Source organism: Chiroxiphia lanceolata, chromosome 26, assembly GCF_009829145.1.
Source record: "Chiroxiphia lanceolata isolate bChiLan1 chromosome 26, bChiLan1.pri, whole genome shotgun sequence".
NCBI lineage: Eukaryota > Metazoa > Chordata > Aves > Passeriformes > Pipridae > Chiroxiphia > Chiroxiphia lanceolata.
Genome location: NC_045662.1, coordinates 4,755,228 through 4,777,474, shown reverse-complemented (window position 1 = coordinate 4,777,474; position 22,247 = coordinate 4,755,228). Strand labels below are relative to the sequence as shown.

Below are 22,247 nucleotides of genomic sequence, written 5' to 3'. Positions count from 1 at the left end.
TTTGTCCCCTCACCTCGCTCTGAGTGGCCTCGAGGCCGCTGCAGATTGCGGGGGGGGTGCGGGTGGTACGTGCCACGGGCCGTGGGCGGGGCCAGCACCGCCTGCCCCCCCCTCTCCCTCCGGCCCGGGCGCCGCAGCCATGAGGTGGGACCGGGGCCGGGGCAGCTCCCGGGGGGCTGCGGGGGCCCGGCGGGCACCGGGGAACACCGGGGAGGGTGGTTTGAGTACCGGGGAGGGGTCCTGGCTGTGCCGCGGGGCTGTCCCGGGCGCTGCGAGGCGGCTGCGGCCTCCCGGGGCCTCGCGGGAAAATGGCGGAGGGGGCGCGATGGCGGCGGGGGCCGCGCTGAGGGGCCGGGAGAGGGTCATGAGGAGGGTCTAGGGATGCGAGGGGCCCTGAGCGGGGAGGGCACGGCGGTCTCGAGCCCTGCGGGCCTTGGATGCGCCTCTTGGATCCCACGGGGCGTCAGGCAGGGCCCTGAAAGGGATGGGGGGGGGGTCCCTGAGGGTGGTGCAGAGCCCCCCTGATCCCTATCCCTCCCTCTCCCAGTATGCTCCGGCTCCAGAAGAGGTTGGCCTCCAGCGTCCTGCGCTGCGGGAAGAAGAAGGTGTGGCTGGATCCCAATGAGACCAACGAGATCGCCAACGCCAACTCCCGTGAGTGGGGCATTTCTCGGGGACTGGAGGAATGTCCTGGGCACTGGGGGGGAAATATCCTGGGCACAGCCCTGCCCGAGGGGCCCTGGGGGAAAGGGATCCACCAGCACAGCGGGAAGAGAGCTTTTGGGAGGCTCAGTGACAGCGAGGTTGGTTTAGAATCAAAAAACCATTGAGGCTGGAAAAAGCCTCCCAGGATTGTCAATCTCAGCTTCCCACTTAGGTGAAGTTCTGGCTCGGGTAAAATTCTGCCACTCGAGGAGCTTTTTTTTTTTTTCCCACCTTAAAGTGGGGTTTCCAGGGTTTTCAAAGCTCCCTGGTGCACTGTGAGATAATCAGTGAGGGAATTGGGAGATTAGGGAGAGAGAACGGAGCAGCTCCAGCAGCGTGAGGGGCTCCGTGGGGAGACCCACCTTCCGTGGCACTCTCAGCCTTCACCCAGGTGGGACAAGAGGGGGATCTGTGCTCACCTGAGGGCTCCAGAGGAGGCGTTGGCCGTGTTTTGCAGGGCAGCAGATCCGGAAGCTGATCAAGGATGGGCTGATCATCAGGAAGCCCGTGACCGTTCACTCCCGCGCCCGCTGCAGGAAGAACACGCTGGCCCGGAGGAAGGGCCGGCACATGGGCATCGGTGAGGGCTGCACCCCACACACACAGCAGGGCACGAGGGACCCCCAGGGGCAGCCCCCACCCTGGAGAGGCCACGTGCCAGTCTGAGGATTCCAGAATTTTAGGCTACCCCTAAAATTCAGTTTCTCCCCCCAAAGCCTCCCAACTGGGGACCCTCCCGAGCCCCCCAGTTTGGCTGTGACTGTTCAGTCCTTGATACTGAGCAGTTCAATCACCTCCATCACAATCCAAGGCTGTACTTTTTTGTCTTTCGAAAACCTCCCTGATCAGCTTAATTTAAAAATTATTGTTTTATAGGAAAATGTGAATATCAGTTCAACGTGGCTGACTCTGATGGTTGCAGATATACGTCCCCCACCAAACTAGAGTTTAAATATTTAAAGTAATATTAATGTTAAAAATAACGTTGATGGACTTCTCGTTTATCTCTTTCACATACTAAGCCTTTACTTATCTGTCTAGAAATTCAGTAAGGATTGCCACACACACAGGGACCCCCAGGGTTGATGGGGAGGGACCCCTGGGAATGGGGTAAATCATCCACTTCCCCTGGTACCTGGTCCTGCTGCTCCCTGGGTTTGGTCGCAGAGATGGAAAACCCTCGGCTTGGGCACGGATGGGTTTTAGCTCGAGCTGAAGAGGGGGATTAAACGCTTTGGGAGGAGTTTGGGGTTTAACTGGCGGGTTTTGGGGCTCGTCCTCCCCCAGGTAAGAGGAAGGGCACGGCCAACGCCCGCATGCCCGAGAAGGTCACCTGGATGCGGCGGATGCGGATCCTGCGGCGGCTGCTCCGGAGGTACCGCGAGTCCAAGAAGATCGACCGGCACATGTGAGTGTGGGCACGGGGCTGGGGGGCTCTGCAGGCCCAGGGGGAAGGACACAGGGTTTGGGGGGGCTCTGCAGGCCCAGGGGGGAAGGACACAGGGTTTGGGGGGGCTCTGCAGGCCCAGGGGGGAAGGACACAGGGTTTGGGGGGGCTCTGCAGCCTCGAGGGGAGGGACACGGGGCTGGGGGGGCTCTGCAGGCCCAGGGGGAAGGACACAGGGTTTGTGGGGGCTCTACAGCCTCGAGGGGAGGGACACAGGGTTGGGGGGGCTCTGTAGGCCCAGGGGGAAGAACACAGGGTTTGGGGGGGCTCTGCAGGCCCCAAGGGGAGGGACACGGGGCTGGGGGGGCTCTGCAGGCTTAGGGGGAAGGACACAGGGTTTGGGGAGGCTCTGCAGGCCCAGGGGGAAGAACACAGGGTTTAGGGGGGCTCTGCAGGCCCAGGGGGGAAGGACACAGGGTTTAGGGGGGCTCTGCAGCCTCAAGGGGAGGGACACGGTGCTGGGGGGGGACTGGAGCTCACACCAGGGAACCCCCCAGAGCTGGGTGAGGCCCCCACAGGACACTCCAAGCAGCTCCTTTCCAGACCCATCCCAGCACTGGGAATGGACAGACAGATGGGCACAGCCTCCCCCCTGAGCTCTGCACAACCTCTGGGCCCACCTGGAGGGGCTTAATAAAGGGAGGGGGGTCCCACCCCCAGGAAATGGAGCTGAGACCCTCCCACCTCATCACACGGGTGATGGGACCACCTGGGCACGGGGCTGGAGAGGCCCCTGTGTGTGACATTCCCCTTGTCACATCCCAGGGTCACCCTGAGTGGGGGCAGCACCCACGGACACCCCACCCCGGCGTGCACCCCACACACCCCCCAGTTTACATCCCACACCCCCAGACCCCCTTCCTGCCGCCCCAGCTCCTCGGGAATGGAGTTAAACCCTCCCTGGGCTGAGGTCCCGCCCCGTCCCACCCCCGCAGGTACCACAGCCTGTACCTGAAGGTCAAGGGCAACGTGTTCAAGAACAAGCGGATCCTCATGGAGCACATCCACAAGCTGAAGGCGGACAAGGCCCGCAAGAAGCTCCTGGCGTGAGTGCTGCCCCTGGGCAGGGGGGGTTTGTCGGGAGTGACCCCTCCCCGGGGCTCATTCCAGCTGGATTCTGGCCCTGGTGGGAGGGATCGGTCCCCAACTGGGCAGGGCTGGCTGGAAGCAGAGAAATGTGGGATCCTGGTGGAGTTTTGTGTCTCACTGGGGGGTTTTAATGCTCAGAGAGGGGGAAACTGGGAAAATTCCTGAGCAGCTGCTGGAGTCGGTGAATGATTGACCAGGGGAAACTGGGAGGGATCCCAAAATCCTTGGGGGGGAAAAAGCTGAACTTCACCCTGGGCTTCAGTAAAGGCCGTGACCCCACACAGCCCCTGCTGGCTCCTCCCGGGCCGGAGCGAAGGGAAAACCCCGAAATCCAGTGGGAGGGACGTGGGTGCTGGAGCAAGGCTGGTCTGGGACAGTGGGAAGAGGTTGGGGACAGGGGTCAGGGTGGTTTTGGGGCTGTTTGAGGTGCTCCTGGTGCACCCAGACCCCTCGATCCCGCAGGGACCAGGCGGAGGCGCGGCGCTCCAAGACCAAGGAGGCGCGGAAGCGGCGGGAGGAGCGGCTGCAGGCCAAGAAGGAGGAGATCATCAAGACCCTCTCCAAGGAGGAGGAGGCCAAGAAGTGACGGCGGGCTGTCCCTTCCAGGGAGCGTTTTCCAGCTTCCAGCACCCAATAAAAAAACATCCGGGACCCCTCCTGCTGAGTGTCCCTGTGTGGAGCGGGGAGGGATGGGATGGGAAGGTTTGGGAAGGGAAGGGAAGGTTTGGGAAGGGAAGGTTTGGGAAGGGAAGGTTTGGGAAGGGAAGGGAAGGTTTGGGAAGGGAAGGGAAGGTTTGGGAAGGGAAGGGAAGGTTTGGGAAGGGAAGGTTTGGGAAGGTTTGGGAAGGGAAGGTTTGGGAAGGGAAGGGAAGGGAAGGGAAGGTTTGGGAAGGGAAGGGAAGGGGAAGGGGAAGGGGAAGGGGAAGGGAAGGAGCTGCTGCTGCTCCCCAGTTTGGGGCTGGATCTACCCCTTCCAGGCAGGATTGTGGGGGGCTCAGGGAGCCAGGAGGTCCTTGGATCCATCCAAAATCCCCCAAAAGGCTCAGGGCAGAGCTGATGGCCAGGGGAAGGTTTTGGGGGTTCTGCACCCCCAGAGGGGAAAGGACCCAGGGCTGGGGGAGGGGACTTAAGGTGGAGCTCACACCAGGGAACCCCCCAAGGGGTGGGTCTGGTCCCAGCAAGACACCCCAAATTCTGCAAGCAGCTCCTTACCAGACCCATCCTGGCCCTGGGGAGGGAGGGAGGGACAGATGGATGGATGGGTGGACAGACAGAGACAGACACACAGCCTCCCCCAAAACTCTGCACCACCCCTGGGCCCACCTGAGGGGATTTATAACCTGGGGGGGTTATAAATGGAGCTGAGACCCTCCCAGCTCATCACACGGGTGGTGGGACCACCTGGGCGAAGGGCGGGGGGAGGGAGAGGTCGAGTGTCCCCAAAGTGTGACACCCCCTCATGTCACATCCCAGTGTCACCCTGAGGGGGGGAGAGCACCCATAGACAACCCCCCCTGAAATCTGCACCCCAGGGAGGGGCTGGTTCCCTTAATGCCGGGGGGGGGGGGGCTCAGTGAAAGACCCTTTTTCTCCCCAAAATGAGCCAAATCTGGGGGAAATTAAAGGAATTAAAATGAGGGACACACACACACACAGCAGGGGAGGGTGTCCTTGGCTGGGACAAAGGGACTCGGGGAGCCCCCCCCCCCCCCGTGTGTCCTCCCCTCCCTCTGTGACAACAAACACGGTGCCCCCTCCCCCCCCCCCCTACTATTTACTGTCAACACCTCAAACTGGGCCCAACTGGGCCAAACTGGGCCCAACCCCGCTTACATCACCCCTCCCTGTGCCTATAAAGCCATGGGGGGGGCACCCGCCTGTCCCTCTCTGCTGCCACCCTGTTCGTTGGGTGTCCCCCCCTTGAGCCCCCCCCAAAATGCTCTTCTGGCACGGCCAACCCGACCACTACTGGTCCAGCGCCGGGGACATGTACCCCCTCCCCCCTTCTGGGGTGCTCAGGTACCGCCCCCACCCCCCAAATCCGATGGTTTTGGGGGAAACCGAGGCACGGCTGGGTGCCCACCCTTTTTGGGGGGGGGGGGTGCTGTTTTCCCGCAGGGACCCCCCAGTCCTGCCCTACCTGAAGCAGGAGGAGCCCAACGGCATCTCCACGTCCCAGCCGGCATTCCCGGCGTTCCAGTACATCCTGTGCGCCCCCACCTCCCCCGCCGTGCGGCACCACGAGGAGACCCTCACCTACCTCAACCAGGGTGAGTCCGGGGGGGGCTCTGGGGGAGGGACGCGCCCCTTCCCCGGGGGCTCAGCACCCACTTTTACCCCCTTTTCTCCCCCCCCCTCCCCAGGGCAGTCGTACGAGATCCGCATGGTGGGGACCCCCCGGGGGGACCCCGCGGAGGGACGGAGGATGGTCAAGGTGAGCCGGGGTGGGGACCCCCAGGACGGGGAGGGACGTGGGGAGGCTCAGGGCAGAGCTCTGGGCTGCAGTCCCGGTTCAGCTGTGCCAGAGCCCCCGCCCAGACTCAGTTCTGTCCCAGTCCAGCCCCAACTCGGCCCCAGTTCTGTCCCAGTTCTACCCCAGTCCAGCCCCATCTCAACCCCTGTTCATCGCCAGTTCTGTCCCAGTCCAGCCCCATCCCAGTTCTTCCTCATTTCTGCCCCAGTTCGGCCCCACCTCAGCTCTGGTCCGGTCCCAGCTCAGTCCCATTCCAGCTCCAGTTCAGATCGGGTTCAGCTCCAGTTCAGCCCCATTTCAGCCCAGCTCAGCCCCAGCCCAGGCCTGTCCAGCACAGTCTCCTGTGGGGCCGTGTCCGTGGGCTCAGCCCGTGTCCGTGTGTCCGGCCGTGGGCTCAGCCCGTGGCCACCACTGTCCCCAGAGCGTGGTCCGGGTGTCCTTCCACGACCGGCGCCTGCAATACTCGGAGCAGCAGCAGCTCGAGGGCTGGCGGTGGAGCCGCCCCGGCGACCGAATCCTCGACATCGGTGGGTGCCGGGGCCGGGGGACCCCCGGGTTGGGGCTGCGGGGGCCGCGCTCACCCTCCTCCCGCAGACATCCCGCTCTCCGTCGGCGTCCTCGAGCCCCAAATCCACCCCACGCTGCTCAACACGGTGGAATTCCTGTGGGACCCCTCCAGGCGCACGTCCGTGTTCGTGCAGGTGGGAGCCAGGGGGGTTGGGGGGCTCTGGGGGACTGGGGGGAGGTCCCAAAGGCCACCCTCGACCCCGCTGTACCCCCCCCCCCCCCCGCAGGTTCACTGCATCAGCACCGAGTTCACGCTGCGCAAGAACGGGGGGGAGAAGGGGGTCCCCTTCCGCATCCAGATCGACACCTTCGGGGTGGGGGGCAAGGGGGACCCCCCCGAGCACCTGCACTCCGCCAGCTGCCTGGTCAAGGTGTTCAAGGTATCGGGGGGGGGGGCACCAGTGACCCCAGTGTGACCAGTGCCCCCTGTACTGGGAAATCCCGCCCTGAGCGCGGGGCAGCGCCCGCGGCAGAGCTGGGGGTGGGTGCGCGGGAGGGGGGGGTGGGTGGGGGTCTGGGTACCCCAGTGGTCCGGGTGCCTCAGGGATCCGGAGTCCCGGGGGTCCCGGGGCCTCCCTCACCCCCCGGCACAGCCCAAGGGGGCCGATAGGAAGCTGAAGACGGACCGGGAAAAGGTGGAGAAGCAGCCGCCGCCGGAGCGGGAGAAATTCCAGCCGTCCTACGAGAGCACCGTGCTGGCCGAGGTGGGACCCGGCCCCGGCCCCCCCTCCCCGCGGGCCGGGGGTGCCCCCCCCGAGCCCCTCTGGCCATGACTCCCCTCCACCCTCAGTGCGCCCCGTGGCCGGACGCGCTGGGTGCCCCCCACAGCCCCCCGGGCACCCCGGGACTGCCGACCCCGCACCCCTTCAAGCTGCTGAGCCCCGAGAGGTGAGTGGGGCCCCTCGGGACCCCCCCCCCCTCGCACTGTTGGGGTCCCCGCTGAGCCCCGGCCCCTCCCGCAGGGGGTGTGTGTCGCCCGCCTGCGCTGCCGAGGGACCCGCCGAGAGTCCCGGCGAGGTGAGGGAGCCCCCCGAGAGCCCCCCCGGGAGGGGCTGGGTGGGCTGAGGACGCCCCCCCTCTGAGCCCCCCCGTCCCCCGCAGGCGCTGAGTCCCTGCGCGTCCCCCCTGGAGACGCAGCAGTGGCTCCTCCGGCGCCGCTTCTCCGCCTGCGCCCGCGTGTTCGCCAACTTCACGGGTGAGACCCCCGGCCGGGGTGGGAAGGGGGAAGAGCCCACCCCCCCCATCTGCCGCCCCCTGACCCCCCCTGTCCGCAGGCGCCGACCTGCTGAAGCTCTCCCGGAGGGACCTGATCCAGATCTGCGGGGCCCCCGACGGCATCCGCCTGTGCCACGCGCTGGCGGGCAGGTGGGCTCCTTTTGGGGACCCCCGGGAGGCCCGGCCGCGTCCCGAGCCCCCCCTGCCAGACCCTTCTCTGCCCCCTCAGGTGCCCGCGGCCCCGGCTGACCCTCTACGTGGCGCGGGAGCCCGGCGGGGCTGAGGGTGGAGAGGACGCGGGCTCAGGTGTGTGTGGGGTGGAGGCTCAGGGGTGTGTGAGGGGGCTCAGGGATGTGGGGTGAGGGCTCAGGTGTGTGGGGTGGAGGCTCAGAGGTGTGTGAGGGGGCTCAGGGGTGTGTGAGAGGGCTCAGGTGTGTGAGGAAGGGGCTCAGGTGTGTGAGGAGGGGGCTCAGGGGTGTGTGAGGGGGCTCAGGTATGTGGGGTGGGGGCTCAGGGGTGTGAGGGGGCTCAGGGGTGTGTGGGGTGGGGGCTCAGAGGTGTGTGAGGGGGCTCAGGTGTGTGGGGTGAGGGGTTGAGGTGTGTGGGGGGGGTCAGGTGTGTGAGGGGGTTTACGTGTGTGTGGGGTGGGGGCTCAGGTGGGGGGGTGGGGGCTCAGGGGTGTGTGGGGTGGGGGCTCAGGGGTGTGTGAGGGGGCTCAGGTGTGTGGGGTGAGGGCTCAGGTGTGTGAGAAGGGGGCTCAGGGGTGTGTGGGGTGAGGGCTCAGGGGTGTGTGAGAGGGCTCAGGTGTTTGGGGTGGGGGCTCAGGGGTGTGTGAGGGGGCTCAGGTGTGTGAGGGGTGGGGGCTCAGGGGTGTGTGAGGAGGGGGCTCAGGGGTGTGTGAGGGGGCTCAGGTGTGTGAGGAGGGGGCTCAGGGGTGTGGGGTGGGGGCTCATTGCGGTGTGAGGGGGCTCAGGGGTGTGTGAGGGGTTCAGGTGCAGGGCAGAGCAGGGATGGAGGGTGGGCGCTTACAGTCCTGTCCCATCCCATCCCGTCCCATCCCATCCCAGGGCTGTACCAGGAGCTGCACCTGGAGCAGCTGACGGTGGCCGAGCTCACCGGGAAGCTCGCGGAGCTCCTGGGGCTCCCCCCGGGCCAGATCCTGCGGCTCTCCCGGCAGGGACCCTCCGGCATCCACGTCCTCGTCAGCGACGCGGTGAGGACACGGGGACACCCAGGGGGTGACAGACACGGGCCGGGCCCCCCCGGCCCCTCTCATGCCCCCCCCCCGTGCCCCACAGATGCTCAGGACCCTCCAGGACGAGACCAGTTTCGTGGTGGCGATCGCCAAAGGTACCGGGGGGGGCCGCGGGTGGGCGGGGCCGGGCAGGGGGCGATCGGTGGCCCCGGCTGAGCCCCGTCCTCCCCGGGCAGCCCCCGGCCCCGAGGGCTTCCAGCTGCTGCTGCGGTAGGACCCGGCCCCGGAGCTGCGGGAGCCCGGGAAGGGACAAATCCCACGGGAGTGGAGCTGGAGCCGGGCCGGGATGGAGAGAGGAACCCCGGGATGGAGAGAGGAACCCCGGGATGGAGAGCAGAGCCCTGGAATGGGGAGAGGAGCCTGGCATGGAGAGTGACCTCATCCCCGTGGTGCCCGCGGGGGTTTGGCATCCCCCCACCTCAGCTACATATATTATATATCTATATCTACACCTTTCCTTTCAGTTAATGCATTATTATACCCCCAGCGTCCAGGAAAAAGCACAGATCACACCATTAAAACAACATTTCCCAGCTCTCTGCACCACAGACCCGAGGGAGCACCGGGACAAGGCTCAGCTCCTGCTCCCAGTCCCTCAGACTGAGCCCCCCCCCGAGGAAAAAATGGGTTAAAAACCCCGACTGGGACAGAGCTGGAGTTGGGAAAGGGGGAGGGATTTGCACAGAGGAGGGAAAGAGGCTTCTCCTCAATTTTCTCCATTATTTTGCTCCCCCTAAGCTGCAGCACAAGGAGGCTCTGCCAGGATTTGGCACAGAGGGAGGGAGGACAGAAACCTTGAGGTGGAAAATAAAGCTAAAGGGAATACCCCCCCCCCAAAAAAAAAAAAAACCCACCCTTCAACCACACAGTCCTTCGCCAGAAGAGGCCAAAATGTTTTAAACCTCATTTTTCAGGACACTGTCACCAAGAACTCGTGAACAAGCCAAGAACTTTGTCACACTGACCCCCCCTGTCCAAAAAAAAAAAAAAACCAAACCCAAAATCAACCCAAACCCCACGACACCGTGGGCCAGCCACGAGCAACACAGAGAAAACCAAATAAAAATACAGAGGAAATTACAGTGAGGATCAGAAAAGAGGAATTTGTCCAAGTCCTTGTTTGAAACCAGCCTGTCATGCTCACCCCGTCCTCCCCCTCTGTGGGAGCACTCATGGGATTGGGGTAAAAAGTGCCTCAAAAGAGCAGAAAAGCCTCGTTTTTGGTTGCACGGGATCTGCTGGAGGATCTCCTAATCCAGGAAGTCCGGGGCTGATTCCCTGGAAAGGTCCCTTTGTCCAGGAGGTCCGGGGCTGATTCCCTGGAGAAATCCCTTTGTCCCTGCCCCGTCTGCACTCCGAGGGCACGGGGAGGCCCAGCGGGAGTTGGGAGCAGGGCAGGAGCTGGAAGGCAGGTCCAGGTCACAGGAAAACTCTGTTGGGAGGTGGGAACAGACAGTCCAGCCCCCACCCCAGGACTGGGGACACAACCTGGGAGGTTCCCAAGGGAGGACAGGGAACAGCTCCAGGGATGGACTCGAGGAGCTGCCCCAGCTGGGTTTGGCACCAGGGTGGGATCCTCGTCCAGGCCTGGACCTTTAACACCTCAAAAATCACAGGACGGGGCAATTCCTCTAAATTTTGGGAGCAGACTCCCAGTGCCCAACACCCTTCACAGCCACCTGAGGGGGGGCTGAGCCCCCTCACCCCTCACCAGCCCCTCGGGAAGGATCCCAGGGTTGGAGCAACCTTTGTCAGTGGAAGGTGTCCCTGGGGGTGTCCCTTCCCACCCAAAACATTCCATGACTCCATGCCAGGGGTTCACACACCTGGAGGTGTGTGAACCTGCAGGAGGTGGATTTTCCCGCCCAAAGTTATCCCTCGGGTGAGACAGGGCTTGGAAAATGGTGTTTATTGGTACTTATAAATACAAACATCAGGAAGAGTCCATTTGAAGACGGATAATTGATTTAAAAGGACACTGTCAAGTAGTTTTGAGCTACCTTAATGCTGCCACCCTGGTTGGCAAACAGAAAAAGAGAATGCTTTGGGTTCTGTGTTCTTGAGTTTTCCCCGGAAAACTCTGCTCTGTTCCAAAGGAATCCAGTCAGCCAACTACACCCCGCCCCCGAAATCCCACTTTTCACTCTCCCCTGCCACAGTATGAACTGAACAAAGTGTTTTGTTTTGCTTTTTTCCCAGAGTTGTGCAAATCCTGTGATTGCTGGGTGATCACCATCCTCTGCCACCCTGAAACCTGGAGAAAGTTCTGGAAATGAAGCCCCTCTCTCTCTCTCTCGAGGAGAGAGGGAGAATCCACAGCGCTAAAGGGGATTTGAATAAATATAAGGGATTAAAAGCATCTACAGGAAGGCATTGACAGTATCCTTTTAACCACAGCAGCCTGGAGTTCCTCCCAGCAGACCATGAGCACAGACTGGGGGGACTGGGGGGGAGGTGGAGGGAGTGCAGCCCCCGGGGACCCTCCTGTGCCTGGAGAGCCTGGGAGGCAGCTCGTTGTCCTTGGAGCAAACTCCTGGTGAGAAAACAACCCCCCCAGAGCCCGGGAGAGCCGTTCCTGGTGCTGCACCTGCTCTTCTCCCACCAAAGGAATTCCTCAGGACCGAGGGGAGGCCCCAGTTCCTCGGCGGTTCAGCCCCAGGCGGGCGGGAATATCCACGGACACGAGGGCTCCTTCCATCCAGCGGGAATGACTGACACAGCTCAGCTCCCCCCGGAGCCTGATCCAGGCCCTGCCCCGTTAAACCCTTGGGATCTGCCCAGCAGTTCCACCCCAGGCACCTGGAATGCCCGGATCAGTCCGTGCTCTCCGTGCTCCCCTGGAGCACCTGCGCTGATTTTGCCTGAAACGCCCCCAAAACCAGCCCCCAAACCCCCCCCCACCCTCCCTCCCCCCCCCCAGAGCTGGGCCTGGCTCATCCCAACCCCTTTCCATCCCTGTGGGTCCTCCTGGGGGCTCCACACTTACCTGTGGAAGGTGGGAAGGTCGGGAAAGCCCCCAGTGCTCCCTGGAGCCAGGGTGGATCCCAGTCCTGCTCCATCAGGGAATCCTTATTTCTTCAAGAGGGCAACAAGCAAAGAGGTTCTACTTTGCTTTTCCTTGGGGATAAGATGAAGGGATGGAGGGAAAGGACAGGAGGAGGGAACTTACAGTCGCTGGAACACAGACTAGAACTTTATCCCTGTATTGAGAATTATATATAAATATATATATATATTATTCCCTGTATTGGGAATTATATCCTTGTCACTGGGATAAAACCTGAAATCAGAATAAATTTGGACACCCAACCCCTGCTCAAACAGGCCAAGAAATCCCACGAGAGCCCAGCCTGGGGTGCAGCTCGACCTGTTCCTTAAAAACCTTCCTGACAGGCTCGGGCTTCTCCTGGGAAAAAATAAATTTCCTTTTTAAAACTGAAATTAAGGATTCATCACTTTGGGCTGGGAGATGTCAAAGAAATGACTGAATTAAAAACCCGCTGAAAGGAAAAAAAAAAAAACAAAAAAAAGGAAAAAAAGTAGGAGGTGGGGAGGGTCAAAAAATCCGACATCACAGATTCCAAGGTCTACCACAACCACCTGGGAAAGCCTCCGAGCTGGACAGTGTGGATATGGGAGAGACACGGGAGCTTCCCATGTGGGAGCACAGGGGATCCCTGGCTCCCAGGTACATCCTGGGTTCCAAGCAAATCCTGGCTCCCAGGGGAATCCCGGCCCAGCAGCTGCTCCTTCACTCCCTCGCTGAAAAACGGACGTGGAGCTTGTTGGGATTTTCAGGTTTGTTGGGGTTTTTTCCCTCCTGGACAACGGCTGCGGGGGTTAAAGCGAGTCCCTCTCCTGTCCCCCAGCCCCCACTTCCAAGGATTCTGGTTCCCATTCCAACCCCACCAGCAGCATCAGTCATTCCGGGTCGGAAGCCCTCCCGTCCTTCCCGCAGGGGGGGGTTCAGCTGAGCAAGCCCAGCGGGGATGGGCCGGGATTATCCCGATCCAAAGCTGTCCCAGCTGCGGCTCCCGCCGAGTCCCCGTTCCCGCCGGCACAGGGGGGATCCCGGGGGGCTCCGGGGGGCTCCCAGCCCCGCTCACTGGCCCTCGCAAACGACACCGGGATCGCCTCCCTCCAAGATACTGGTGTGTCCCCCGGAATGCCACGGGCGCAATTCCAGCCTCAGTTTGCCAGGATGAGCATTCCAGCGTCATAGGATGATGCAGCATCTGCAGAAGCGCTGTCGGCTCCCGCCCACCGAGGGCGGGGGGGTCACCGGGGCGAAGTAGGCGTGGACCTTGATGTTGGGGAGGTGGGTCTGGAACGGTAAAGAAGGGCAGGGAGAGGGGTCAGAGGGGGTGGAGCACACCTGGAGCACCTGGGCCACGCCTCAAATCCACGGGGAGCACTGCGGGTTCACCTGCGGGATCCCCCCCCCAAGGAGGGTTACAGGGAATGAGGAGGGAATGAGGTTTTTTCCTATCCCATTAATCCTCTGGTAGCTGTGGGGGACAGAACATCATCTCCATCCCTGGAGGTGTCCAAGGCCAGGCTGGAGCAACCTGGTCTGGTGGGAGGTGTCCCTGCTCGTGAACTGGACAAGCTCCAAGGTCCCTTCCACCCCAAACCATTCCATGATTTTATGACGTTACTTGGCAGACCCAAGTTCTCCCTGCAGATAAAATGTGATCAGGACTCTTCCTTTACAGAGGGAGACATGGATTTGGGAGGGGATACTGTGGAAAAGTTTCTCCCTGTGAGGGGGGGTGAGGGGCTGGAATGGAATTCCCAGAGAAGCTGTGGCTGCTCCATCCCTGCGAGTGTCCCAGGCCAGGCTGGAGCAACCTGGGATAGCAGGAGGTGTCCCTGGGGGGTGGAACTGGACGAGGTTTAAGGTCCTTCCCACCCAAACCACTCCACAATTCCCTGACTCCAGATCCACCAACGATGGTGATGAGGTGATGAGGGCTCCTCCCATGGATAACCCCCCTCCCAATCCCGGCCGGAGCGGCGCCTCCCTTCCCGCTCACCCTGAGTCTCTTGATCCCCGCCCGGGTGATCTGCTGGCAGTCGTACAGCTCTATCCTCTCCAGGCTGTGGCAGCTCTTGAGGTGCTCCAGGGAGGCGTCGGTGATGAGGGGACAGTTGTCCAGCTCGATCACCTCCAGCCGGTCGTGGGCGCAGGCGCCGTTCCCGAGGTGACGGATCCCGTCGTCCGTGATCAGCTCACAGTGGGACAAACTCTGCGCCCAAACACAGCGAGTTCGGGGGTCACACGCGGCTCCTGCCACCCCAAAATCCAGCCCCGACCTCCCTGGGGACACGAGGGAGGGTGGGCTGTGTTGGGTGGGGCTGGGCTGGTTTGCAGAGTGGGTTTTAGGACTGGTCTGTGCTCCCTCCCGGCACTGGAGCCACTGGGCTCTGTGGGCTCTGTGCATCCAAGGGGAAAACTTCCAGTTGGAGTGGATAAAAACCCTTCCCTGTGAGGGTGGGGAGGCCCTGGCACAGAGAAGCTGTGGCTGCCCCATCCCTGGAAGTGTCCAAGGCCAGGCTGGAGCAACCTGGGACAGTGGGAGGTGTCCCCGGCCACGAACTGGACGAGCTCCAAGGTCTCTTCCAACCCAAACCATCCCATGATTCTGTGAATGGGAAAGGCAGCTCTGCAGGGATGAGACCCACAGGGTGGCACAGAAATCCCACAAACACCCCTGCAACGGGAGAACCCACCTTTGGGACACCTTTGGCCTCACCCACTGTGGGAAGGGCCCTGGAATTGGGTCCAAGAACCAGCAGGAACACGATGGCACCACTTGGTGTGGTTTTTTTTGGGGGGGGGGATTCAGCAGATTCCACTGGGAATTCTGCTCACAGGGAGAACCCACGTCCCACAGCCCTTCTGTGGGATCAGTGGGAGCAGCAGGGGAGGGACAAGAGGTTCCTCAGGGTCGGGTTTCCAGTAGAATCTTCCCAGCGGTTGCAACACGACTGTGAAGTCAGAGAGGGTTTAAGATCCCTCTGTTTCAAGTGCTGGAAGTCTCCCTTGGAATACTCACCAGGACTTGGAGCCGTGGACAGTGTATGGAAAGCTGGATTAGGGTGCTGTCTGTTATCTGGAAGAGAAGAGGAAAGGGCCCCTTAACTTTGGGTGTGGTGCACAACGACTTAATTTTTCCTCTCTATGAATAAAAAAAATGGCAGAATTTTCCCAAATCCCTGAGTTTTCCCCACAGCCACTCTCCTGAAGCCCTCAGGAACTCATCTCCTCATGGAATCAGCTCCTGCCCTCTGCAGGCAAAGGGACCAGTGGGTTGTTCTTAAGTTCCTCAAGGAGTTGAGATCAGCTCACAATTCCAAGAGGCAAAGGAGCTCCCGGGGGTTCAGGAGGACTCAGGATCCCTCCCACAGCCCATGGATTGTTCCTGGTTTTCTGCAGGAAGAAGGAGACTCACACAATGGTTTCTAACCCCAAGGTCCCCCAGGGAGGTGCCTGGGACGGGTTTGTGTCAGGCCAAGGCTCGGCCCCGCTTCCCTCGTTCCTTTTTTTGGGATCCTTTTCCGTCCCTTCCCGTCTGGACGGGTGTCATTTCCTCCTGGCAGCTCCTGGGTTTGTGCCCTGGGAACCCCAGGAAGGCAGAACCCCAGGCCAGGCTGTTCCCAGGGAGGAACCACAGCCCTGTTCCCTCCTTGGGCTGGATCCACTTCCAGTCTACCCTTGGGGCTGGAGGTTTTTCCATGGGATCTCGAGTCAATCCAACCCTTTTCCCTGTAAATGCTGCAGCCCAGTTTGATTCCAGCCCTCTACAACCACCGTCCCAACCACCTGCCAGAGGAAAATCCCACCATTTTTAGCAACATATGGGTGTAAAGAGCATTCCCTGGGATTTCATCCCACATCAGAAATCCCACCTCACACATTCATGACATGACCTGACACCTATTCCCAATAAATATTTATCATTTACAGCAGCAGCATTAAAATGAAATACAAAACAAGGATAAAACCCAAATTTTCTTCTCTAAATCCAGCCAGTCTGACTGCTCAGGATTCTAAATTAGGTCCTAATCTGGAGACAATCTACTGATTTTTCACCAGCTTTCCACACTGTGCCAAAAGAGAAACATTTCCTACTGGACACACTCTTCCAGGTCCATTTTTCAAGCTCATGGCAGTTCTGGGAATAAAGAGAAAACCAAACACCCAAACTCAGTGTAAAGCTCAGACAATAAATATAAATATAGATATAAATATAAATATAGATATAAATATAGATATAAATATAACCACCACAAAGACAGTTTTCTTTAAAAATTAGGGGGTTTTCTCCATGAAATATCAGGACTGGAAGGAAATTTTCCCTCTTCTTTAAGAACAGCACCAAGGATAGTGAAGGAAATTTCGCTCATTTAAAAGCACAGAGGGTTTTAATGGTAATTAAGGTAATTAAATTTAGGGTCATGTGCAGGTAACACAGATGAACCTCAAAAACCAAGCAGCAAAGTCTGTAACTCCCAAGTATTTAATGTTCCATGTGGTTTGGATGTAATCCCTCCCAGACCTGTGGGTCCATGCCAGAGATCCCATAAACCCTTTTACAACCCAGATTCCATAAATCCTACTTTTTGCAACTTAAAGAGCCCGTAAACCCCAATTTTTGCAATTTAGACTCCACAAACCCTATTTTTTTTGGTAACTTAGCTTCCACAAACTCTTATTTTTGTAACTTAAAGATAACCACGAACCCTAATTTTTGTGACTTGGATTCCACCCAAACACCGAGATAAAAAATTTTCCCGAAATCTACTGGAGTTTTTTTGGTTTTTTTCTTTTTTTTTGTTATTTATCCCAGAAAAAAAGGAAGAGGGGAAGGAGGGAAGGAGCCCTTACCCTGGCCAGGGTGGTGAAGCCCACGTCGGTCAGCTGGGAACACCTCGCCACCTCCAGTATTCTGCAGGGAAAGAGGAGCCATGGAAGGGTCCCAGAATCCCAGGAGGATCCCAGGAGAATCCCAGGACATCCAAGGAGAATCCCAGGAGGGAGCCCTTGGGATCATCCAGGCTGGGGGACACTGGTGGGGTTGGAATGTCCGGAGAGGGGGATCCACGACCACCCTTGGGCAGCTGCTCCCCATGGAATGAAGCTCTTCCTCACGTTGAGGAGGAACTTCCCGAGTTTTAGTTTATGTCCTGTCACTGGGAAGAGCCTGGCACTGTCTTCCAGCTGTTTCCCAGAGTTGTAAGAGGAGAGTTACTCAGTGGGTACCAAGGCAGGAGCTCTTTTACTCCAGCTTCATTCACACGAGTTTAAAAACCAGAAATCTGATTTTCAACTAGGAATCTGGTTTTCAACCAGATTTTTAATCAGGTTTTAACCAGGAATCTGGTTTTTAACCAGGTTTTAACCAGGAATCTGGTTTTCCCCCCTGCTCATCCCATAAAACAAATCCCTGGATGAAGCTCAGGGATAAAACCTGCCCTTCCAGGAAAACCCTTCAGAGGCTGAAAATAAATCTGATTTTTAACCAGGAATCTGGTTTTTTTATCAGATTTTTAACCAGTTTAACCAGGAATCTGGTTTTAACCAGATTTTAACCAGCTTTTAACTAGCAATCTGGTTTCCTCTGCTCATCCCATTAAGAAAACACCTGGATGAAGCTCAGGGATAAAAACTGCCCTTCCAGGAAGACCTTCAGAGGCTGAAAACAAATTCTGGTTTTTAACCAGGAATCTGGTTTTTAACCAGGAATCTGGTTTTTCCTCTGCTCATCCCATAAAAAACCCCACCTGGATGAAGCTCAAGGATAAAAAAGGCCCTTCCAAGAAGACCTTCAGAGGCTGAAAACGAACCTGATTTTTAACCAGGAATCTGTTTTTTAACCAAGTTTTAACCAGGAATCTGGTTTTAACCAGATTTAACCAGGAATCTGGTTTTAAACCAGATTTTAACAAGGTTTAACCAGGAATCTGGTTTTTCCTCTGCTCATCCCATAAAAAAACCCACCTGGATGAAGCTCAAGGATAAAAAAACGCCCTTCCAGGAAGACCTTCAGAGGCTGAAATCGAATCTGATTTTTAACCATGTTTTAACCAGGAATCTGGTTTTCAACCAGATTTTTAACTAGTTTTAACCAGGAATCTGGTTTTTCCTCTGCTCATCCATAAAAGAACACACCTGCATGAAGCTCAGGGATAAAAACTGCCCTTCCAGGAAGGCTGAAAACAGCCCCGGTGGTACCCGAGCGCTCCCCCAGGACCCCCCGCTCCACGTGGAGGTGGGAATTCCGGGGAATTCCGGGGCACACCCACCTGAGGCGAGGGCAGTTCTGCCCCAGGGCGTTGAGGATGGCATCAGTGATGTTGGAGCAGCCTGAGGCACACAGGGACTGCAGCTTGTGGCAGCCCCTGCAGATGGTGATCAGCCCGTCGTCCGTGATTTGCTGCGGGACGAACGTGAGATTCCACATGAGATTCCACGGATTTCCCCTCCCACAGTTCCAGCCCCAGAAGGAGTTCTGGGCTCCCTCGACCCAAAAATGCACCGAGGGGTTTTGCTGGAGCAGCTGGGACAGGGAAAACCCCACTGGAGTGGCTTGGAAATGTTGGGGAAGTGATTTTCCGTGTGCAGGGAGATGTTCGGGGAGCAGGGCCTGGGAGGGATGGGGAAGGGGCTTGGGATTCCTGCCTTTGCTATTCCTGCTTGGAAAGACCATCCCTGGGCACAGGGCATCCATCCAGCCCCATTCCCAGACACAGGGAGTCCCATCCAGCCCCATTCCCAGACAAAGGGATCTCATCCAGCCCCATTCCTAGACACAGGGATCCCATCCAGTCCCATTCCCAGACACAGGGATCCCATCCAGCCCCATTCCCAGAACCAGAGATCCCATTCAGCCCCATTCCTAGACACAGGGATCCCATCCAGTCCCATTCCCAGACACAGGGATCCCATCCAGCCCCATTCCCAGAACCAGAGATCCCATCCAAGCCCCATTCCCAGACACAGGGATACCATCCAGCCCCATTCCCAGAACCAGAGCCCATTCAGCCCATTCCCAGACAAGAGATCCTATCCAGCCCATTCCAGACACAAGGATCCCATCCAGTCCCATTCCCAGACACAGGGACCCATACAGCGCCCCATTCCCAGACACTGGGGGTTTATCCAGCCCCATTCCCAAACACAGAGATCCCATCAGCCCCATTCCCAACACAGGGATACCATCCAGCCCATTCCCAGAACCAGAGATCCCATTCAGCCCCATTCCCAGACATAGAGATCCTATCCAGCCCCATTCCCGACACAAGGATCCCATCCAGCCCCATTCCCAGACACAAGGATCCCATCCAGCCCCATTCCCAGACACTGGGGGTTTATCCAGCCCCATTCCCAAACACAGAGATCCCATCAAGCCCCATTCCCAGACACAAGGATCCCATCCAGCCCCATTCCCAGACACAGGGATCCCATCCAGCCCCATTCCCAGACACAGGGATCCCATCCAGCCCCATTCCCAGACACAAGGATCCCATCCAGCCCCATTCCCAGACACAGGGATCCCATCCAGCCCCATTCCCAGACACAGGAATCCCATACAGCCCCATTCCCTACACAGGGATCCCATCCAGCCCCATTCCCAGACACAAGGATCCCACCCAGCCCCATTCCCAGAATCAGGGGGTTTATCCAGCCCCATTCCCAGACACAGGGGGTTTATCCAGCCCCATCCCTGGACACAGGGCCCACTTCCTTGGAAAAGGAAGAGGCTTGCCCAGCTGCTGTTCCAGACTAACTGTGTGATGGCATGCACAGAGAGCCCATTCCAAGCTATTTTTTGGCATAAATGCACATTTTGGCACTGCAGACTGGCTCAGGGCCCTTCTGTGCAGGAAAACTGCATTTTTGGGTTCAGTTCCACAAAGAGACGAGAGGAAAGGCCTGGTAGGGCCACTCTCCAGGACTGATGGAAAGAATTTTCCAGCTCATCCTGCAAATGAATTCGGGAGGGCAGGGAAGGGAGGGACAACCCTGACACAGCAAAGGCTGCTCTGGGGCTCATTCAACCCTCCTGAATGGCACCAAAAAAGCTGCTTTTCATCACTGTTTCAGCTGCAACTGCACCGGGGACGGAGCACATTCCACAGGGTTCTGCTCAGGGATGGGCTTGGAATGTTGGGAAGCCTCACTTACCAAGCAGGTTTGGAGGTTTAAAGTCACCAGCTCGGGGCAATGTGCTCCAATGTACTTCAGGGCCTCATCCTCGAGCTGGGGGGGGATCAAACACAGACACTGAGACAGCCTGGCACTGCTAAAACCCACCCACTGGAGCTGGGGGGGCCAAAAAAAAGGGCTTTGGGGGCCTTTGGGGGAGGAGGGAAAGGCAGCAGAGCCACAGAACCCCCCCGCTCTGAGGGAGCTCCTGCCCTGGGGGGGCTGGTTTGGGGCGCCAAGGACAGAGCTCAGCCCCACAACACCCCCATCCCTGAGCCAGGGAGAGCTGAGCTCATCCCACAGGGACACTTCCCACAGAAAGGGGGGAAATCACCCCTCCTGACAGGGATCAGGGGGATGTTCACCACCCAGGGGCCTGCGAGGGACACTTACATTGCAGAAATAATTATTATTGCAATAATAGTAACAGTAACAATAATAACAACATTCTTTTCTTATTTTCTTTCCTTTTTTCTTCCCATTTCCTTCTCCTCCTCCTCCTCTTCTTCTTCCTTTTTTCTTCTCATTTCCTTCTTCTCCTCCCTTTCCTTCTCCTCCTCCTTCCTTTCCTTTCTTTCCTTTTTCTTCTCATTTCCTTCCCTCCTCCTTTCCTCCTTTCCTTTTTTCTTCTCATTCCTTCTCCTCCTCCTTTCCTTCTTTCCTTTTTTCTTCTCATTTCCTTCTCCTCCTCCTTTCCTCCTTTCCTTTTTTTCTTCTCATTTCTTTCTCCTTTCCTTTCCTTCCTTTCCTTTCCTTTCCTTTCCTTTCCTTTCCTTTCCTTCCTTTCCTTTCCTTTCCTTTCCTTTCCTTTCCTTTCCTTCCTTTCCTTTCCTTCCTTTCCTGTCCTTTCCTTTCCTTTCCTTTCCTCCTTTCCTTTCCTTTCCTTTCCTTTCCTTTCCTGTCCTTTCCTTTCCTTTCCTTTCCTTTCCTTTCCTCATTTTCTTCTTCTTTTCTTCTTCTTCTCTTCTCCTCCTTCTTTTTATTATTCCAGCCATGCTGGAATTCCAGGAGTTGGCCTTTGCTGACCCTCGTGGGTCCCCTCCAGCTCAGGAGATTCTGATTCCACGGAACTTGAGGAGTCTCATCCCAGAGTGAGGAGCAGGAACACACCCAGGGTGATTCCTGAGGATAAAATCCTGCCATTCCTCAATCTCCAGGAGCAGATGGCAAGGAATGGATACCAAGGATGGATTGCCATCAATATTACTCACGACTCCCTAAATTCCTGGAAACTCAAGCTGTTCCCATGACCTGGATTCCCAAAATAGGCTGAGCTGATTCTGTCTTTGATCAAGTGAGTTTTACACCCGACTCAGGGGTTAAAAAGCTTTAAAAATAAAAGGCTTTATTACTCTTTATTAAGAGTAATGCTTTTAATAAAAGTATTATTTTATATTACGTGTTTACTGTACTATTTAAAATGTTTTGTGTTAATATTATTTATATTTTCTCCATTAAAATAAGGGGTTGATGTTCCCCCGCCCCAGTTCATAATTGATATAAATAAAGTTGTAATACAGGGAGGGATTTAATTGATCAACTTTTCAAGGTAGAGTAAAGAAACATAAAAGAAGGTCAGTTTAAATAACAAAAATAACAGTGGGGCAAGAAAAAAACCCTTTTAGCCTTTATATCCCAAAATCCAGGTATCAGACCCTCTCCAAACACACTCCAGAGCTTGAGGGAACAGGACTGTGGTTCCAGAGGTGTTTTCCAAGGAAAAGAGATTCCCTTTGAGTAACTACAAACCCAAAGGACACAGGGAGGGAATTCCCTGCCCAGGCATGAAAGGAGAGCCCTGAAATCCCTCGAGCCTTCCCAAAGGATGGGTCTGGCCACGGATAACACACTTGGAGCCCCTCCAGAAAATGATTTGCTCAATGGGAAAAGAGAAGATGGGGAAAAGAAGGATTCTCCAGCTGGGTCTGTGACTTATCCCACTGCTCCAAGCATTAAAGAGCTTCCACAAAGCTCCAACAGAGCGGGAGGAAATGTGGTGACAGAACTTTTTGGGAAGCAAAAGAAATGCCCAGTGTTTCCTCCCCCCCCCTGAGGAGCAGCAGGAACATCCCAGCTGTGCTTGTCCCCCTTTTCCAGAGCCATACCTGGTGCAGCCTTCAGGGACAGGGCTTTGAGCCCCCACAGCCCCTGACCAGGGCCTGGATCCCGTCCTTGGTCACTTGGTCGCACCAGGAGATGATGAGCTGTTCCAGCGGGCATCCCTCGCTTGGGGAGAGAGAGGGGAAAACATGGGAATGCTGGTTTGTTTTGGGAGGCAATCCTG

The 22,247-nt window shown here is 57.7% G+C and overlaps 3 protein-coding genes across 3 annotated transcripts in view; 2 read left to right on the top strand and 1 right to left on the bottom strand.

The window, feature by feature from the left end:
* Positions 1–36: 36 nt before the first annotated feature.
* RPL19 (ribosomal protein L19) lies at positions 37–3,898 on the top strand. The gene is made up of 6 exons (XM_032711341.1): positions 37–144; positions 548–654; positions 1,163–1,285; positions 1,993–2,113; positions 3,088–3,198; positions 3,704–3,898. Exons 1-6 carry the CDS (start codon positions 140–142, stop codon positions 3,825–3,827), a joined length of 591 nt encoding a protein of 196 aa, XP_032567232.1. The 5' UTR covers positions 37–139; the 3' UTR covers positions 3,828–3,898.
* A 1,235-nt stretch (positions 3,899–5,133) lies between these two features.
* LOC116798736 (transcription factor CP2-like protein 1) lies at positions 5,134–9,281 on the top strand. Its single transcript, XM_032711340.1, has 15 exons — positions 5,134–5,260; positions 5,360–5,511; positions 5,605–5,675; positions 6,136–6,241; positions 6,309–6,415; positions 6,509–6,661; positions 6,875–6,985; positions 7,072–7,169; positions 7,244–7,298; positions 7,383–7,476; positions 7,556–7,646; positions 7,726–7,802; positions 8,564–8,709; positions 8,795–8,846; positions 8,928–9,281. Exons 1-15 carry the CDS (start codon positions 5,178–5,180, stop codon positions 8,963–8,965), a joined length of 1,434 nt encoding a protein of 477 aa, XP_032567231.1. The 5' UTR covers positions 5,134–5,177; the 3' UTR covers positions 8,966–9,281.
* A 3,686-nt stretch (positions 9,282–12,967) lies between these two features.
* FBXL20 (F-box and leucine rich repeat protein 20) overlaps positions 12,968–22,247 on the bottom strand; it is a 32,996-nt gene continuing 23,716 nt past the window's right edge. The window contains exons 4-10 of the mRNA XM_032711054.1: positions 22,117–22,189; positions 19,943–20,017; positions 18,061–18,191; positions 16,643–16,703; positions 14,811–14,867; positions 13,788–14,000; positions 12,968–13,075 (exon numbers count right to left, since the gene is read on the bottom strand). Of these exons, the coding sequence (XP_032566945.1) occupies positions 12,968–13,075; positions 13,788–14,000; positions 14,811–14,867; positions 16,643–16,703; positions 18,061–18,191; positions 19,943–20,017; positions 22,117–22,189 (718 nt within the window). The remainder of the gene's footprint in view (positions 13,076–13,787; positions 14,001–14,810; positions 14,868–16,642; positions 16,704–18,060; positions 18,192–19,942; positions 20,018–22,116; positions 22,190–22,247) is intronic.

Excerpts from the sequence above, each read along its gene's own strand:
- LOC116798736 (XM_032711340.1), top strand. The coding sequence starts at position 5,178 with ATGCTCTTCTGGCACGGCCAACCCGACCACTACTGGTCCAGCGCCGGG. Across the intron at positions 7,170-7,243 it reads AAGCTGCTGAGCCCCGAGAG|GGGGTGTGTGTCGCCCGCCT; the intron begins GTGAGTGGGGCC and ends CCCCTCCCGCAG. Across the intron at positions 7,299-7,382 it reads CCGCCGAGAGTCCCGGCGAG|GCGCTGAGTCCCTGCGCGTC; the intron begins GTGAGGGAGCCC and ends CGTCCCCCGCAG.
- RPL19 (XM_032711341.1), top strand. Across the intron at positions 2,114-3,087 it reads AAGAAGATCGACCGGCACAT|GTACCACAGCCTGTACCTGA; the intron begins GTGAGTGTGGGC and ends CCACCCCCGCAG. Across the intron at positions 3,199-3,703 it reads GCCCGCAAGAAGCTCCTGGC|GGACCAGGCGGAGGCGCGGC; the intron begins GTGAGTGCTGCC and ends TCGATCCCGCAG.